The sequence below is a fragment of the Onychomys torridus genome, chromosome 2 (assembly GCF_903995425.1).
Source record: "Onychomys torridus chromosome 2, mOncTor1.1, whole genome shotgun sequence".
Classification (NCBI taxonomy): Eukaryota; Metazoa; Chordata; class Mammalia; order Rodentia; family Cricetidae; genus Onychomys; species Onychomys torridus.
The window spans coordinates 88,533,878-88,553,049 of record NC_050444.1 but is presented as its reverse complement, the minus strand read 5'-3'; the positions used below and the strand labels follow the sequence as shown (position 1 = coordinate 88,553,049).

The following is a 19,172-nucleotide window of genomic DNA, read 5'->3' as shown; positions in this document are numbered from 1 at the left end:
TCCCAGGTCACTGAGGGAAGTCAGGACAGGAGTTCCAGCAGGAACCTAGAGGCAGGAACTGAATCAGGGTCCATGAAGGAGTATAAATTACTGGTTTGCTTATGTTTGCTTCAGTGACTTGATCAACTGCTTTTTTTATATAGCCCAGGCCCTCCTACCTAGGGATGATGTTGCTCATAATGGTCTAGGCCCTACTAGATCAATTAGGAATTTAGAAATGGCCCACAGGGCAGTCTGATGGAGACATTTTCTCAATTGAGGGTCTCTTTTCCCAAATGACTAATTTATGTCTAGGTACAAACCAGCATACTCATATTGTTGCATTGGTGCACTAACTAGAGCTAGAGGATCTAAGATGGCCGGCCTCATTAATGTTTGGTGTCCCAGTGGGATGGGTCTTCTCTGTCCATAGAATTTCTTTAAAAAGTCTTTTAAATTAGATTTATTTATTTTTCTTTATGTGTGAGTGTTTTTCTGCATTTATGTGTATTCACAATGTGTGTGATTAGTTACAGAGGTCAGAAAAAGACATCATATCCCCAGAGACTGGAATTAGAAATGGTTGTGAACTACCCTGTGGGTGCAGTGACTTGAACCTAGCTCCTCTGCCAGAGCAACAGGCACTTTTAACTGTTGATCCATCTATCCAGCCCCTGTCTGTAGGATTTCCTCCTCGTCCTCCTCCTCCTCGTCCTCCTCGTCCTCCTCGTCCTCCTCGTCCTCCTCGTCCTCCTCGTCCTCCTCGTCCTCCTCCTCCTCCTCCTCCTCTTCTTCTTCTTCTTCTTCTTCTTCTTCCTCTTCCTCTTTCTCCTCTCCTCCTCCTGCTCCTCCTTCTTGTTTTTCAAAACAGAATTTCTCTGTGTACCCTTGGTTGTCCCGGAAGTTGCTCTGAAGACCAAGCTTGCCTCAACTCACAGAGATCTCCAAAGTGCTGCCTCCCAAGTGCTAACATTAAAGGTGTGCACCACCACAGCCCAGCAGAATTTCTTATTGTATAGTTGTTTAGCTCAGGTTTCTCAGTGGCAACTGGGTCTAAAACTAATGAAGGCAGAACATGTGAGGTGCTCTGAGACCAGTTTGGAACTGTTACCTCACTTGTGACATATTCATAAGGCCAGATCAGGAGTTTCCAATAGACACGATCTTTTGATGAGAAATTAAACTAGCATCACAGTGCAAAACAGGTATAGACACCGGCAAAATTCATTGGGAATCATTATTGTAAGTGACAAGCAAAAAGAAAGGAATTAACATGGTAAGTTCTCAGTGAATACTCAAAGAATTGTTAGAGACTTAAGTGAAGAAAGGACCCAGAAAGGAAAGAGCGGGTGTGAGTATAGCTTAGTAATGGAGAGCACATCCTTAGCATGTGTGAGGCTCTGGGTTCAATATCTCTACCCACAAAAAAGAAAAAAATAATCAAAGGTTAAAGTGGTATATGCCTTAGGAAGCCTGATGTTTTGCATCATTAATTTTTTGAGAGAGCATTTTCAGTAGTTCAGAAAAGATTACAGAGCATTAAAGAAAGAACACATGGTATTTAAAAAAAGGAAACAATCTATTTTGTCTTGAGAAATTTTATTTGGAAGGTGAATTATTGTTAAATGGGACAGGTTATTAAAAATAATATATTTTAGGCTTAGAGTCCATATCTGAAGGCAGAATCTATAAAAAGTGAAAGATTGAAAAGGTGTAAATGGAGGCAAGTGAAGAGAGGGAAGAATCATGGAAAGAGCTGAGAGAGGATATGGTAAACAGCAGAGTTGGAGAAGACAGTTCATCTTGAAGGAGCTAGACAGTCTGAAACTGGAGAGCAAGTTAAGTGGTTATAAAATGGAGGAAGAGAAATAGTCTGTGTTCATGAAACTGGAAATAAAATCATTAGCATTTCATAAAGAAAAGTATTTTCAGACTTACTGGGATTACTATTTAAGCCAATTTCTAGATTATAAAGCAAGTTTTTATAAGCCAGAGGCAATACATGTAACCATAGATAATTTGACCTTTTATTTACTTAATTTTTTTGTGGTGGAAGATGAGAATCAGAGCACTTAAGACTCATCAAACGGCACAGAGCTAGCCCTAAAGTATTACTTTAGGTGGTTATGGCTTTGTCTGATGGTATTTCTTAATTTCTCTGGTCCTGGTTAGTTATATGATTTATTTTTTTCTGAATATCAGATTTCTCAGTCAAGATCCCTATGTGTGGTGGTGGTTGGTATTGTGTTCCCTAAAATATTGTGCACACTAATAAACTTATCTGGGGTCAGAGACAGAACAGCCATAATATTAAACATAAAGGTTAGGTAGTGGTAGCACACGCCTTTAATCTCAATACCAACCTTAGAAGACCTGGAGGTCTGTATAGACAGGCAGTGATGAGGAGGTCATGTGGTTGGGTTTACAACCAATGAGAAGGCAGAACAGAAAGTCAATAAAGGACAGACACACAGGAAGTAGGCCTCTTTCTGAGGGGAAGGACGACAGTGGCAGCTAAAGATAAGAAAGGAGGTTTTAAGTCTCAGCTCTCAGCTACTGCTCTGATCTCTTGGGCTTTTAACTCTGCAATTGGCTCTGTGTTTCTTATTTAATAAGACTGTTCATCTACACCTATGTCTCAAGATGGTAGTGGATAACAAAGGAGCCCATTCGTGGTGTTTCTAATGTTATGTCTGATATATGTAGCACATGCTCAATGACTGGTGATAGCATTTCATTATTAGTAGTAAAGCTAGCTGTTACCTTCTTAGACTTTGTCATCTTGTCCCATTAATTAGATGAATTGTCCTTGAACTGTGGAATCTGGCAGTGAGACAGGGGTAAGCCACACTAACAACATAGTTTTCACTGTGAGACAGAAAATTTTCTACAAAAAGTTTGTTCCTTTATTCTCAAATGTCTACCATAAAATAAATTAAATGTTTTACTGTAGAAAATTGTGGCTGGGAAGTTTTGTGGATACATCTTTATTATAAAAAGTTAATCTTAGAGCTTTTCTTTACAAGCAATGGCTTTTAAACTTTCCACATTTCTGTGAAGCCTGCTTTATCTCAAGAAACTCATCAGTTTTAACATTGTTTCCAAGATTTTAAAATATTTATAACCTAACCTAGTATAACATAAGCATGAAATGTAATTTGAATATCAATGCTATGCTAGTAACCCCTTATACAAGTAAAAAACAGTTGATTGTTCCTTTTCATTACAATGAAGCCTTCCCAAGATTCCTTTTCTCCAAATATACAAAAATGAAACATAGTCATAATTAAAAAAAAAAAAAGTACATTTTGAAAACACCATACCTTTAGGAAGTCAGGCCTATGGTCAAAGTATGTTTTGTAGTTTGTTTGTTTGTTTGTTTTTTAAGCAGTTGTTTCTAACCCTTTTATTTTTCTATTTATTATATTTGTGTTTTAATTCCACACATCAGCCATGGGTTCCCCCGTCCTCCCCCCTCCTGCCCTCGCCCCCACCCCCATCCTCACCCCAGCCCCTCCCCTCCACCCCCACCTCCTCCAGGGCCAAGACTCCCCTGGGGATTCAACTCAACCCTGTGGATTCAGCACAGGAAGGTCCAGTCCCCTCCCTCCAGGCTGAGCAAAGTGTCCCTGTGTAAGCCCAATGTTCCAAACAGCCAGCTCATGCACTAAGGACAGGTCGGGGTCCCACTGCCTGGGCGCTTCCCAAACAGTTCAAGCTACTCATGTCTCACTTATTTGGAGGGCCTGATCCAGCCGAGGGCTCCACAGCCCTTGGTTCATAATTCATGTGCTTCCATTTGTTTGGCTATTTGTCCCTGTGCTTTTCCAATCCCGGTCTCAACACTTCACACTCCTACAGTTCCTCCTCTCTCTCAACAATTGGACTCCTGAGGCTCCACCTGGAATGCTCAATCATACCACAAGGGCATTTGCTCAGCTATGTTCATATCAGCATTGTTTGTAATACCCAGAACCTGGAAACAACCTAGATGCCCTTCAACTGAAGAATGGATAAAGAAAATATGGTACATATACACAATGGAGTACTACTCAGCAGAGAAAAACCATGACATCATGGGGTTTGCAGGCAAATAGATCTAGAAAAAAATCATCCTGAGTGAGGTAACCCAGACTCAGAAGGACAAACATGGCATGTACTCACTCATAGTAGGATACTAGATGTAAAACAAAGATGACTAGACTGCTACACAACTCCAGGGAGGTTACCTAGAAAACAGGACCCTAGGAAAGACACAAGGATCACCCAATGACAAAGAAATGGATGAGATCTACATGAACAACCTGGACAGCAGTGGGAGTAATGAAGGGCAAGGTTTGAGGGAAAGAAAGCTTAGGGGAGCAGGAGATCTCAGCTGGATCAAGAACAGAAAGGGAGAACAAGGAATAACAGACCATGATAAATGAAGACCACATGAGAACAGGAAGAGGCAGAGTGCTGGAGAGGTCCCCAGAAATCCACAGTGATACATCCTCTGTAGACTGCTGGCAATGGTCAAGAGAAAGCCTGATCTGACCTAGTCTGGTGATCAGTTGGCCAAACTCCCTAATGGTCATGCTGGAACTCTCATCCAATAACTGATAGAAGTGGATGCAGAGATTCTCAGCTGGGCCCCAGGTGTTTTGTAGTTTTTAAGAATCACTTGTTGTGCCCTAAACCAGAAATTGACACAGATGGCACCCCCTGCCCCACACTTTTGTGTCTGTAGGGGCCACAAGCAACCAGGAGAGGTGCTAGGCAATCAGGTACCATCATACCAAGTACTCCCAGAAGTCTCTTTCCCAGGGCAGAGGAGAGAGGAATGGCAACAGCTCCATGCCATCCCTTATGGCTGGGGCAGGCAGTATTCAACCAAGCACCACCTGTGACCCAACCAAAAGCCCTGGCACTGGGTGGTTGGGCACCATTGTGGTGACAGAGTACAGGCTGTGGAAATAGAAGAGAGGGAAAGGCAGAATGGTTTGTGGGATGGGGAGAGGTGGATCTGGAGAGGTGAGCGTGGCGAAGAATGGGCAGACATGAGTGGCCAGCTGGCCACTAGAGTCTAGGGAGATATCTGGGACAGGTATTGATTCTAGGCCCTGGAGCAGCTGAGGGGGCCTGAGTTAATGTCTGTGGCTCCTGTCGTCCCTGGGTACCATGCCAATCTGGGTGCCCTGGGTCTGGGTGCAACCTGTGACTATGTTGGTGCCCAAGGGCTGTGTTGCTGCCAGTGCTAGGCCAATTTGGATGGCCAGGGATGACAACTAGGGTCATGATATTGTTCACACCAGGGCTGTAGCCAACAGCTATGTCTGGGTCCATGGCCTAGCCACATTGAGGGTCTATATTGATGTCTGTGGCTCCTGAGACCATGAAGACTGTGCCAATGCTGGAGGTTTAGGCTACCATCTGGAGCCATGTTGGTATCTGAGGCCATGTTGCTGCAGGGGCTATGCCAGTCCAGATGGTCTGTGCTGCCATGGGACCATGGTGACATCTGGGCAAGACTGATACCTAGCACCATGACAGGGTCCATGATCCTACCACAGCCAGGATTTGTATTGATGTCTATGGCCCTTATTGCCACCAAAGGCCACATAGATGCCCAGGGTCTGTATCATAACCTATGGCCATGAGGGTGTCTAAGAGCCATGCTGCCACTAGGGACATCCTGATCAGAATGGCCTACACTGTCACCTGGAGCCATGGTTTTATCCAGGTCTGGGTTGCTGCATATCTGGGTCTGTGGCCCTGCAGTAGCCAGGGTCTTAGTTGATGTCCCAGGATCCTGTTGTCACCGAAGGCCATGTGGAGGACTAAGATCTGGTCAGCCACCTTGGACCATGTCAGTGTCTGAGAACTGTGCTGTGCCCAGGGCCATGCTGAACTGGGTGGCTAATCTTGCCACCTGGAGCCATGGAGACATCGAGGCATGGGCTGCTACCTAGGGCCATGTCTGGTTCTGTGGCCCTGCAAAGGCTAGAGTCTAGGGTGGTATCCACCAAGGACTCTAGATGCCCAGGGTCTGGCCAGCCACCGGAGACCAGGTTGATGCCCAGGGACTATGCTACTGCCAGGACTGTGCTGATCTAAGAGGCCTGCCACTGGGGCCATCTTGGCATCTGGACTTGAGCTGTTGCTAAGGGCCATGTCTGGTCCCATTGTCCTGCTACAGCTGGAGTCTGTGGTGATGTCCATGGCCAGTGTTAGCATGGGGGACTTTGGAACCATGCTGTGCTGAACCATCCCTGCTCTTCTCTGATCTTAGATGGCTGTTCCTGCCCCTAGCTGGATATTGCAGTAGGTGAGCTGGCCCAAGCCTTCAGGGGAGATCTCTCTCTCTCTCAATCTCTCTCTCTCTCTCTCTCTCTCTCTCTCTCTCTCTCTCTCTCTCTCTCTCACACACACACACACACACACACACACACACACACACACACACTTGGGAAAGATGGTCCCACCCCTCATCATAGGGAAGCACACTAGAGCCTACCCTGTGATGGGTGACACAGGGATTGAGAGCAGGAGAGGTGACCTCACCCCTGCTGTCTGCCATGTGTTAACATAGATGAGGGAAAGATGCCCCCCTATCACCCATTACCACCTGTGGCAGGTGAAAGAGCTGACCCTAGGGTTGTAAGAGAGGGAGAGCTAGCCATGACCCTCACCTGCTGCAGCATATGAGAAAGCAGCCTCTGCTTCCCACCTGGGCACTACACTAGAGCTGACACTTGTCAGGAATGCAGGTGAGCCAGCCCAGAGGACATGAGAACAACCGAGCTGACCCCACTCCCACCCTCACCCCACCCTTTGTCTGCTATGTGGTAGCATGGGTGAGAGAAAGGTGCCTTCCCCCTCTGCACCTTACTACCTGTAGGAAGGGAAAGAGCTGGCCCCAGAGTCACAAGAGTGAAAGAACTAGCCCTGCCCGACACCAGATACAGCACACAGGAGAGCGGTCCCTGGACCCTACCTGGGCAGCATGCTAGAGCTGACCCTATTTTCAGTCTCAGGTGAGCCAGTCCTAAGGACATGAGAGCAGGAGAGCTGACCCTTCCAACTCCTCCATGCCCCCTTATGCCCCCTACAGCAAGTGGGAGAGAGAGTACTGTACCTTGCTTGGACAAAACAGTAGAGCTGGCCCCCGGCAATGTAAATAAGGGGAATTCGGATCTGAGGACCAGAGAGCAGGAGAAGTAGCCCAGCTCCTTGCTGTAGGATGCATTGAGTGAGCTAGCTGAGGCTACTAGTTAGCTGGAGAGCTCGTCTAGGTAGTGACCATGAGAGAAAGCTAGCAAGCTGACCAACCCAGCTACCACCCCAGCCCAGAACCAGGACTATGAGTTGGCCCACCCTCACATCCACCCAATCTGTGAACTGTTGGAACATGTGAAGGGGATGAACCTACAGATCTAAAACAGCAGGATCTCCATGTCACAGGACACCAGGATTTCCAAGAGAAGCCCCAGTGAGAGCCCATTATTGGTGGTGTAGCAGAAACCAGAGGCCTCAAGCCAGACCAGTGACTCATGTAATGAACACTTGGCAAGTAGAGATGAAGAGACTAAAGGGTAAACTGTGTGTTTCAATGGGCTATACCACAGCTTCCACATAAAGATTCTTCTTTGTGTTGTTGTTTATTTGTTTATTTGTTTTGTTTGGTTTGGGGTTTTTCTTTTAAACTTTGTTTTGTTTAGTGTGTGTGTGTGTGGGGGGGGGTGTTTGCAATGGCAGAGGGTGGATTCGAGGGGCCAGCGGAATAAGTATGATTGGAATGCATGATGTGAAATCCACAAAAAATCAATAAGAGCTAAACAAAACAAAACAAAACAAAAAAACAAAACATAACAAAGAAAAACAAGCTATATACTTCTCAAAAGCAGGGAGGCCAGGAGATGGCGACAACACTTTTAAAGTATAAAAATAAAAGAACTATTAAGTTAGAAAAAAAAAGTTTCACTTGATGTATAGGTGTTATTCAATGGAATAGTCCTGGATTTTGACAGTCCTCTCCCCTTCCTTCTTTAGTTTGAGAAACGAGAGATGGTTTTTGCAGGCTTCTTGAAAACAGTGGTAACATTGTATGGTAGGTGGACTGACTGCACCTAAAGTTACTATATTTAAATACATCTTCTTGGTCTTTGTATGAATCAAGTTGGACTTTTAAAAAATTCTCAGAAGTAAATAAATATATGAAAGGGGGACCAGACTCCTGGGGATCTTCATCTTTCACCCTGTCCTCTCTCTACACAGTAGCCATTATGATCCAAAACTTAAGTTTTTCTTAATTACAAGTATATTTCTTGGTACCTATGTTTGAATGCAATGCTTATTTTATGATTATAAATTTAAAATTTTCTTTACTCAGAAATTTGCATAGTAAATAGACCAAAGGCAGTTTTTCATTTTCTTATTCAGATCTTTGGTTTACTGCTTTTATCGTTCTTTTTCCTCTGTAAGGAAGGGCTAACACATGGTTGTATAAAGTTGCTTGAGCCTTTGGACATCACCATTAATTATAAGATTTATAACATTCAGAAAGAACTTTAAAAGGAAGCATAGGAAACGGGCATTCATTGGCTAGGATATACTAGCAGTATTAGAACACACACACACACACACACACACACACACACACACACACACCTATCTTTTTTGGTTTTGTTTTTTGTTTTTTGTTTGCTTGTTTATTTAATTTTTGAGATAAAGACTCAGGTAGTTCAGGCTAGCACTAAACTTGCTATGCAGCCAAGGCTGGCCTTGAACTCCTGATACTCATGCTTGTACTTCCCAGCTGCAGATATCAAAAAACACTGAAAGTACTCTAAAGGGTATAATTTACCTCTGTATGTGTGGTACTGGGAACTGAATCCAGGACCTCATGTACTCTAGGCAAAATCCCCTTTATGAACTATATCATCCCTAGCCTTTTCGCTATTTTGAGATAAGGTCCCACTAATTTGTCCAGGTTGGCCTCAGACTCATAATCCTCCTGCCATAGCCTGTAGAGCAGCTTGGGCTGTAGGTATTCCCAGCCAAACAAAGACATAAGTTATTAAAGTTAGATAGAGAGAAAAGTATGTCCAGTATATAGAAGGCCCCCAAGAAGTCAGGTTTATATTAATTTTATATATATATATATATATATATATATATATATATATATATATATATAAATAAAATGTCCTTCTGGAATAGGTGTTTGCATATGAAGAAGAGACTTAAGAGAAGGAAAAAAATCTCCCTTGAAAGTCAGGGAGGTTTCATCTCCAGATCTTTGGGTAGAGGGACTTTTAAAACTTGAAGAAATGTGCTATTGGGTGTAGATTCAATGACTCCATAATACTTTTGCATCAAAATCATCCCATAAATTCAAGGTCTGTGGGGAATTTGTCTTTCTCTGGGCCTTTATGTTTCTGTTCTCAAATGCTTAAAGCAGTTTGGTACCAGATTTTAGGTTTTGTTTTTTCAGGGTTCAAATCACTATATTATGTTATTCTTCAGAAACCAGACAACAGAAGGTTCCCTAATATTGTAGTTTGTCTGTGAGTATTTGCATCACTCCTTCTAATTATGTCTCTGTAGGATTTTTCACTAGAATTTCAAGGTTTTGGAATATAATCTGCTACTCACTTGACAAACAGTATTCCATATTCACTCCTAGGAAACTGAATGAACTTTTCATACTGTCTGTGATTAGCCTCTGTTATTTCATTTCCGTTAGTGTCTGCACTGGTAACTTGGGTAACTAGCCATTAATCATGCCATAGCCCCTTTGTGTTACTGTGATGTCTATGATTCCACCTCATTGAAAGTCAGTACTTCCTCTGTTGCCTTGGGCTACAACAGGGCCTTCCTATTATTTTATCAACTGAAATTTCCTTTTTTCATTTTCATAGAGTTTTCCATTAAGGGGATTACACTATTTCTGCATTAACTCCTATGGTTCCACATGAATGTCTAGAATTGTAAAAGGTCTGAAATTTTTCTTACTAGCTAACAAATTAACTTCCCATAATGTAATGGATGCTCACAGTGTTTCATATTTATTGCAATTGCTCGTCTTTTGTTTGGCATCTGCCATTTTTATTTGAGGATCATCTCTGAGATAAAGCCCAAAATTCTGAGCTATAATTTAAAAGATGCATATACTCTGTCATATTTGCTCTAGCTTCTGTTCCTTGGCTGTTTTGGGGAGATTATCATGATATAACATCATTGTCTTTTCTACCATTGGATTGGTCGTTTTGGCTTAAATATTTGCCACTCACTCTGTTACTGTTAGCATGACCTAACACCATAATACCAAAGGTCTCTAATCAATATATATTCATTTTTCCTTCTCCTTAAAAACTCTTGTCTTAAATTCTTCTATTCTCATCACTATATCATAGGCATATATATATATATATATATATATATATATATATATATATATATATATATATAACCCATTACATATAGGCAATTGTAGTAGTACTAATTCTGTTTTCCATACATTGTCCAAAAATAGTCCTACCCATGGCGCATAACAAATCTGTGGCCTATGAATCTAACATCTGAGTTACATTGGAACTATTTTATGTGGTATCACTTTCCACTGTTTTCTTACTCTTACATTAGTTATAACAGTATTTCTGGCCCCATTTTGGAGCTGTAATACAAAAGCTATTATTCTGCACTATTTACAGATGCAAAAAGGAAAGCAAAGTAGAGTAACTTGCCTAAAACTATACAGTTAGTAACTAAGAAGGCAGGAATTTAAACCTTAGTTCACTGTCTCTATAGTCTTTTTGCCTCACTGTCTCTTTAAATTTCTCTCACATGAGAGTTAAAGGAAATATGTAGTATTTTTGTTTCACAGTATTAAAGTAAATTTCAGCTTTTTCTTGAAATAGGAGATAGAATTTGATTATGTGAGAGAACCTTCCAGAATGTAACACAAAATGAACAAATATTCAGAGATAGGCTTAATGAGTATTTTTAGGGAATAATGAAAACATTGGATTTACTCCATAGAAATAATAAATAACCAGTTATCATGACGTTGAAGGTTTACCCATTAGAACTCTACTAAAAAGATACTGAATTTTAAAAATATATAGGTTTTTAGATTAGTTTTTTTTAAAAAATACTGCTAATGGGGGCAGGGGCTGAGATATAACTCAATAGTTAAGAGCACTGGCTCCTTTTCCAGAAGACTAGGTTTGATTCCTAGCACTTATATGGAGGCTCACACCTGTCTGTAATTCCAGTCTCAGGGGGTTGAGCCTCTTTTAGCCTCAGCAGGCACCAGGCATACTTGTGGTGAACATACATACATGCAAACAAAATACACATATACATAAAATAATAATATAATTTAACAAAAAGACATGTCTTAAAAAATAAATAAAATACTGCTAATTATATGTAATTTGTTGAGAACACAGATTCATTTTTAATAGAAATACTTTATTAGTAAAAAAATAATAAAACTTGCAGTATTTATTTATTGTAGAGTTTCTTTGCCTTTATTTTTCTTTAGACATTTCTGTCTAGATAAGCGTGTAATGAAACTTGGTCCAGCAAGAAGTGTTGGATGTATGTTGAATTTTTCCAAATTCCAGAAGAAAGATGTTTTTGTTTTGGTCAATTTTGGTCCAGCAGAGAGGTCTTTCCATGACAGCTTTGCAGACTACTGAATGTGGCTTCATTATATTCAAAAAGACTACCCACATACCCAAAGTATGTGTGTGTGTTTACTATGGCTTGCATTCAGGGCCTCACACATGCTAGGAAAATGTACCACTAGTTTACAATCCCCCAGGCCAAAAATAAAGAGTCCTGATTTTGAGGTAAAGCTGATTCCTTTCCCTAATCTTGGGACTAAAGATGTTAGGGTTTATAGTTCACCATCCATGCTTGAAATATACAAAAGAAAACAAGTTATCCACTAGTATATTCATTACTTCCTCAGATTCAAAGGAAATGGGAAGAAATGAACTGGTATCTAGGCTTGGGAACTGAGAAAGCATTGGGGGGGGGGGGGTGGCCAAATCGAGATTCTGTGTGGACTCCTTTGTGTTTACTTATGTGGATATGCTATTTTTAAATCTTATTTTTCTTTCTAGAAAATACAGAACTAGACACCTTTATAACTTTCTATCTAAGACTCCGGATTTGCTGCTATCTGATAATTTTTTAAATAATAAAGAATAGTGTTAAGATTAGTTAACTAATGCTAAGTTAAATTTTTATTATTACAATGCCATTTTATATATAGTACCTTAACTATTCACAAATATCCTTTTTTTTTTTTTTAACCCAGTTTATCCCTATTTGGGAATGAAGATTTAAATAATCTGAACAATATAGGAAGTCAAAACTAGAGTTAATTTTATCTGGCCTTACAAATTTGTCACAAACGTTTATTAACAAAAATGAGGGTTTGATAATGGCTCCTTCCTTCTCTTTTCAGAGTATATATGTAACTGTTCTGAGGTTGGAAGCTTGGATGTGAAGCGCTGCAACCAGACATCAGGGCAGTGTGAGTGTCATCCAGGTTATCAGGGTCTTCACTGTGAAACCTGCAAAGAGGGCTTTTACCTGAATCACACTGTTGGTCTCTGCCTGCCATGTCTCTGCAGTCCACATGGCTCTCTTAGCATCCTCTGCAACAGGTAAGCAGCAGAGGGTGGAGGTGAAGTCCTTTGTATTTTAGTAAGGAAAAATGTAGGAGAAAGAGAGTAGGGAATGAAGATGGCTAAGATTATGGGTGTGTGTGTGTAGGTGTGTGTATGTGTATGCTTGTGTATATATATATATATATGTATATATATAAAGAATAAAAAACAAAGGTTTCTGCTGTAGAGACTCAGTCATTTAAAGAGGAAAGCCACTGTGTCATAGATTTATAAAATGTTTTATATACTTTAATTCTGTCACTTTGTATATTATATTTAGTGCCAGAATTATAAAGCTTTCATTTTCTGCTTGAGTTCTTTAAGTGAACCTGGGCTTTGTAATAGTTTCTCTCTAAGTTTCCTGAAAAAAACTATTGATGAAGGAGTCTGTTTACTGGAAGGGGTTCCCTTTCAGACATTTCTAGTGGAACATCTTTATTGTATTTATTAATATGTGGCTGGGAGATTAAGGAAACATATTCTTGATTTACTTTTTTCTATTACCAAAAGTCTCAAATTTGCAAATACTTTTTATTGTTGTTGTTTGTTTTTGTTTTGCTTTCTTATTGTGTGTGTGTGAGGTGCCATTGCATTCATGTAGAGTTCAGAGAACAACTTATAGAAGTTGGATCTCTATTTGTATGGGTCCTGGAAAATGATATTAAGTCATTATGCTTAGTGGAAAGCACCCCTACCCATTGAGTCACCAAATCAGTCCAACTTTTTAAATGAGTGGATAATAGACTTTATTCTTGGATGGGGAGGAAGGGGGAAAGATACCAAATTAAACTATCTTCTATTTGGAGGTGATTTAATCTTTTGGTACCATACCATGTTATCTGACATTTGCTTTGTACTACATGAAAGTAGTTATTTTTTTACCTTGTATGAGTGAATACCTAGCTTTTTGTGAACCTCAAGCCAAAAAGCTGATGAACCAGCCTTACACAGTGACAAGAGCATAAACTTTAGAGTTAATGTAACCTGGGTATGGGCCCAGAGTCTGGAGCCATTTCTGAGCTGCACTGTGCTGTGAGCAAGCAATTCCTCTCATTTCAGTGACTCAGTTTCTTCTCAAGGCTGCTATAAAAGCTAAATGAGTTGGTATATATAAATTGTTTAGCACACACAAATCAAGAAATTCATATTTGTTTCATAGGAACATTATTAAATTAATTGAGGGAATTTTTTGAAATAATACTTTAATTCTCTGAGAATTTCATACATGCATAAATGTATTTTTATTATATTTATACCATGCTCCTTATTTTGGATTATTTTAAAGGAACTTTTATAGCTCCTTGGTTTAAAATATGCCTTACAGTTTACCAATACATATTTTAAATGCTTTATAAACCATTGTGTTATTATACAATATTATATAATGTGCTTGTATTAATATTGAAATGAATTTGACCGAGAAGTTTATAATTGAAATGCAACAATAATGAATGTTGCTGGAGTTATCTCCAGTCCCACCTGGGGCCGCAGCCAGTCGACCCAAATAAACACACAGACACTTACATTATTTAAACTGTTTGGTTTAATGGCTCAGGTTTTCTTGCTATCCAGTTCTTATATCTTATATTAACCCATTTCTATCAATCTGTAAGTTGCCACGTGGCTTGTGGCTTACCAGTACTTTCACATCATATTTCCTCTGTCTCTGGCTAGCAACTCCCAACTCAGTCTTCCTCTTCCAAGAATTATCTTCTCTGCTTATCCTGCCTATACTATACTTCCTGCCTGGCTACTGGCCAATCAGCATTTTATTTATCAGTCAATCAGAGCAACACATTCACAGCCTCCCCAGCAAATGAATGTTTATGATGTTTAGTATCTTCAAAGTTTATATTGTCTTAATCCTCTTAACAACTCTTCATATGTAGGTTAGTATGTCACAAAGATATTAAATTATTAAATGGCAGAAAAGAAATTCCACATTAGGCCTTCCAAGTGCAAGTCCTGGCTTTAGCATCATGCCCACATGCTACTTATAATGAGAAGACTGATACTCTGTTTTTGAGATTGAGACTATATTCTTTTATTTTTTAAACAAGGTTTCACTATGTAGCCCTGGCTGGCTTGGAACTCTTAAACCAGGCTCTCCTCAAACTCATGGAGATATATCTGTCTCTGCTGCATCTGTGTCTGTCACTTCTGCCTCTGCCTCTCAAGTGTTGGAATTAAAAATATGCACCACTATGACTGGCCTCATATATAACTTTCTTACCATATTCCCAAACAAGTCATATTTAGAAACTCCTCACTTTTATTGTGGTACTTGTGACTGAACCTAGGATCTTGTCCATTTTAGACAGGCACTTTACCACAAAATTATATCCTCAGGCCAACACACCTACCATTCTAAAAAACAGAATGCTAACAAGCTGATAATTTGATGACTAGCTTAATAACTTGATTAAGATATATGTAATTTCTGAACCTCAGTGTTTTAATTTATAAAATATGATCAATATATTTAAGATGAAGGATATCCATGAGAATTAAATTTTTGTGTGGTATGCATATATTTACATTGTGAGACGTATATGGGTTTAGCTCAATAATTCAATAACTCTAGGAATTAAATCTGATTTGTTTGTTTTGGTTTTGTTTTAAAAATGAGAAATAGAATTAGTGTCTCACAAAGGAGAAGGATTAAGTCAGCCATGCATGGATATGAGTAGAAGATAAAGTCCTAGCCTGATGGTAGTAGTACACTCCCAGCACTTGGGAGGCAAAGCCAGGCAGATCTCTGTGAGTTCAAGGCCAGCCTGGTCTACAGAGAGAGATCCAGGACAGGCACCAAAACTACAGAGAAACCCTGTCTCAAAAACAAAAGTGTGTGTGTGTGTGGGGGGGGGGGTCTTGTTAGCAAGTTACAAGAGAACTTATTCATTGTAAAGAAAAACAAAACTGTTTTTTCCTTTTGTCATAAACCCAATTATAGCATTGAAAACTGACATCCTATATTATAGAAAAAACTATCAAAATTAATTGAATACATGCTAAACAATTATCTGTGACCTTCACAGTTAATTCATTTAATCCACATTTCAAATATATGAAGTAGACACTAGCATTGCCATTCTTGTTAAATTGCAGCTTTGAACATTTGCCTGGGTAGTAGCTAGTAAAATAGAGTTGTTGCTAGAATACCTACTTTCTAGAGCTAGAGTACATCCTCCTGTCTACTGTGATGATACATGCTTTCTCAGAACCAGGAGAGTGAGCATTGTCTTTTTGAGCTCTAATGCTTGACTACTAATGCTAGATAGAGTACTTGAATTGTGAAGGAATTCCTTCCAGTTGTCTTCTGGTAATCAGATCCTGATCCTGGTGAAGTAACTTATGCTAAATCATAGCTAATTCCAGTGTAGGTTTAGTAAATTTAGGAAGTAAGGATCAGCCCTGTGAATTAGTCTTCTATGATGCTTATGTTGCTTTCTAATTGCATTATCACTTTAGAGTAAAAATATACTTTTGTTCTTATCAGGAAACATATAATCTTCATAAGACTAAGGACATAGACTGCTAAATAGAAAGTAACACAAAAGAATGTCTCTAATTGTAAGCCTGATTTATAAGCAGAGCATTTTAGCTACCAGAGGAGCTGAGATGTGCCGTTTTGGATTCTGATTTAGGGAAGTAGAGAGATAAGACCTTATTGTGGGGAGATGACCCAGAATTCTAGAGATATTTCCCAAAATAATACAAGATGAGAAATCTCATCTCCTTAATGCCTGCTAAAATCTTCTTTTGTCTTGACCTCTCTGTTCTCATTAACAATGAATAGAAAAAGAGTTCTGACCTGACTCTCTCACACATTGAAGGCCTATGGAACAAACAACTGACTTTTTAAAAATTAATTTTCCCATTCTTTCTGTCCATATGTTTCAGTGGGAGTTGCTCCAGTGAGGGTAGATTTTGGCTCTAGGAGCCAGATGTGGGTTGAGCAATGTCTTTGTATGCAAACACAAAGTCCTCTATGTACTGACAGAAGGTCACCCCCTCAGGTCAGCATTGGTGTTCCAGTCTATTTAATTGGAAAAAGTTGGTATGCAACATCTGAACTTTTTTATTTTTTATATTTTGGATCCCATTTCTAGTGTTTCTCTAATTCACATTTTGGTCTTTGATAAATAAGAGACACTGTTTTATACAAAAAAAAAAAAAAGCACTCTGCTAGTAATACCCTGAATCTCTGACTTTATATGCAAATAATTAAATATATCCACCATTTATAAATATCCATAATAGATTATGCTACATGGTTTGTTATTTTAAGTGACTGTAATAAAGTAAGTTCTATGATGATATAATATATTCCTCTCCTTAAAACTATGTTTGCTGCTATATAGTATATCTTGAAATACTTACTACTTTGCTTTTTCAATTATAGGAAGATGCTCCAGGTCAGAAAGAAAATGTTAAATATGTCATAAACAAAGGTCAAAATTAATTTCAAATAGAAAGATGCCAGAACCCCTCCAAGGCTTATGTCCATATAGGGCACAGAAAATCATTTTTGTGTGTAATATTTGGAAGTCACAGCTGGTACAAAATTACCACTTTATTATGTAGTTCTAAAACATTTAAAAAGAAAGCTATTTGATCACTAAAAACAGCAATGTGGAAAGCTTTGTCATTTCATCCACCCATTGTTTCTTGTAATACAGACATTACATTTGCTGGCCATGTCAAAAGGTATTATCCCTGTTCTCAAGAAACTCACAAATAAGTAGAAGGGTAGCTATGAAAACCAAATGTTAGAGCTTGCAGAGTGTGCAAGTTAATTCAGGAAGGTCTTAGGAGAGGAAGTCACATTTGAATTGAAATTTGATAAATAGAAATTTGTATGAAAAGAAAGCTTCACTATTTCTTGAGGACAAAGATTGGTAATGGTAATAAGGAAGGGTTGAATAGAAAATAGAACTCTTGTCTGTTTATTTTCTGTTGTATCTCTAAAGCGTGGCTATAATGAACACACAATAAGCATTTGGTGAATAAACTGAATAGATGAATGAAGAATAAACAGAGCCAGACTATGAAGGAGCTAGTGTGCCATCACATTCACTAAATATGGTTGAATGGGAGGTAATATGAGATTTGCTTTTTAGAAAAATCTTCTGCCAGCCGTCTGATGAACAGAAAGAGTATGCAGTACAAGCAAAAAGACCATTAGGAAAGTCTTCTCTGGAAGAACAGTACATGCTCTTTCTGTTAAACAGAAAGCTATTTAACAATTTAAGCAAGAGAAGATAAGGCCATATCTAAAGCACAGAGAAGGAACTAATTTAAGGGTTAAATGGTTGCTTTGAATGTGTGAAGTGAATGGGAAATGACTACCATGTGTCTTTCTGGCTTGGGCATAGAAGTAGAATAATACTCAATTGCTAGATGAAAAAATAGACTTAAGGTAATTGAAAGAAGGTAGTGATGCTGTTTTGTTTTAATCATGTAGATATTAAAATGACTGGAAATTCAGGTAGAGATGTCTGGTTAACACTTTCCTATATGTTCTCTGACAGATTCAAGAAATATTCTGTTATTATTTTTAGAGAAGGTTTATTTTAAAGTATATGTGTATGCATGCATGTGTTCATGTGAGTACAGGTTCCTGTGGAATTCAGAAAACAGTATTGGTACCTATAGCGTTGAACTAACAAGTGGCTGTCAACCATGTAATGTGGGTTCTGAGAACTGAATTCAGGTTTGCAAATGCAGTATGCATAAAGATACTATATTTTATGCTGTTTGTGGAAAAAATAAAACAGCACTTTATAACATAATTCAGTATGCCAATTATTATTCCTATAAGTCACCAATCTCAAGTTTAAAGTATTTTTTTATCCTTCAATATACTTTTTCTTGTAAGTAGAATTTTAAAAAATAATCATAGTGGTAAAAAGAAGGTATGTAAACTCGTACTGTTTCTTTGATTATTTGTCTCAATAAGCATTTATACATTGTGAGATAGTTTATGTTTTAAGAGATATATTAAGTTTGTTATACTAAATGACACATTAGGTTTGTAGAAAAACAGGTTAGACTAACCTATAACTCTAAAGTGGTCAGAGAGGGTCTTGTTCAGAAATGGGCACTGAGCACACTGATGTTGTTATGGAGACAATGCATATCTAATATAGTCTGGAAAGTGTTATCTGTTTTGTATCTAAAGACTCCATTTCATGGCAGGCACAATTTGCCCTCTTAGTCATCTAATTATTAACTAGATAGCAGCTGTAAGCAAATGGATGGAAGAAAAAAAAAATCTTCCCAGCCACTAGTGACCTTTGTGACAAATGTGTCACAGTGAGTTGACACTGTTGTTGAACAAACATGTTACTGTTTCTAAATCTTATCACAGACTCCTCTTGTTTAAGTCAGTAGTTTTAAGACAGTTTATTTTATGTAATAAAATACGGTAGTATTTTAATGTTGTTATTGTAATATTAAACAATCATTTATTTTGCTTCTAATAGTCTGCTTCATCTGTATGCTAATGGTAAAATCAAGCTC

At 38.9% G+C, this 19,172-nt stretch overlaps 1 protein-coding gene across 1 annotated transcript in view; it reads left to right on the top strand.

Moving 5' to 3' along the window:
- Window positions 1–19,172, top strand: part of Megf9 (multiple EGF like domains 9) — a 97,550-nt gene that overhangs the window by 35,165 nt on the left and 43,213 nt on the right. The window contains exon 2 of the mRNA XM_036178482.1: window positions 12,443–12,644. Within this exon, the coding sequence (XP_036034375.1) occupies window positions 12,443–12,644 (202 nt within the window). The remainder of the gene's footprint in view (window positions 1–12,442; window positions 12,645–19,172) is intronic.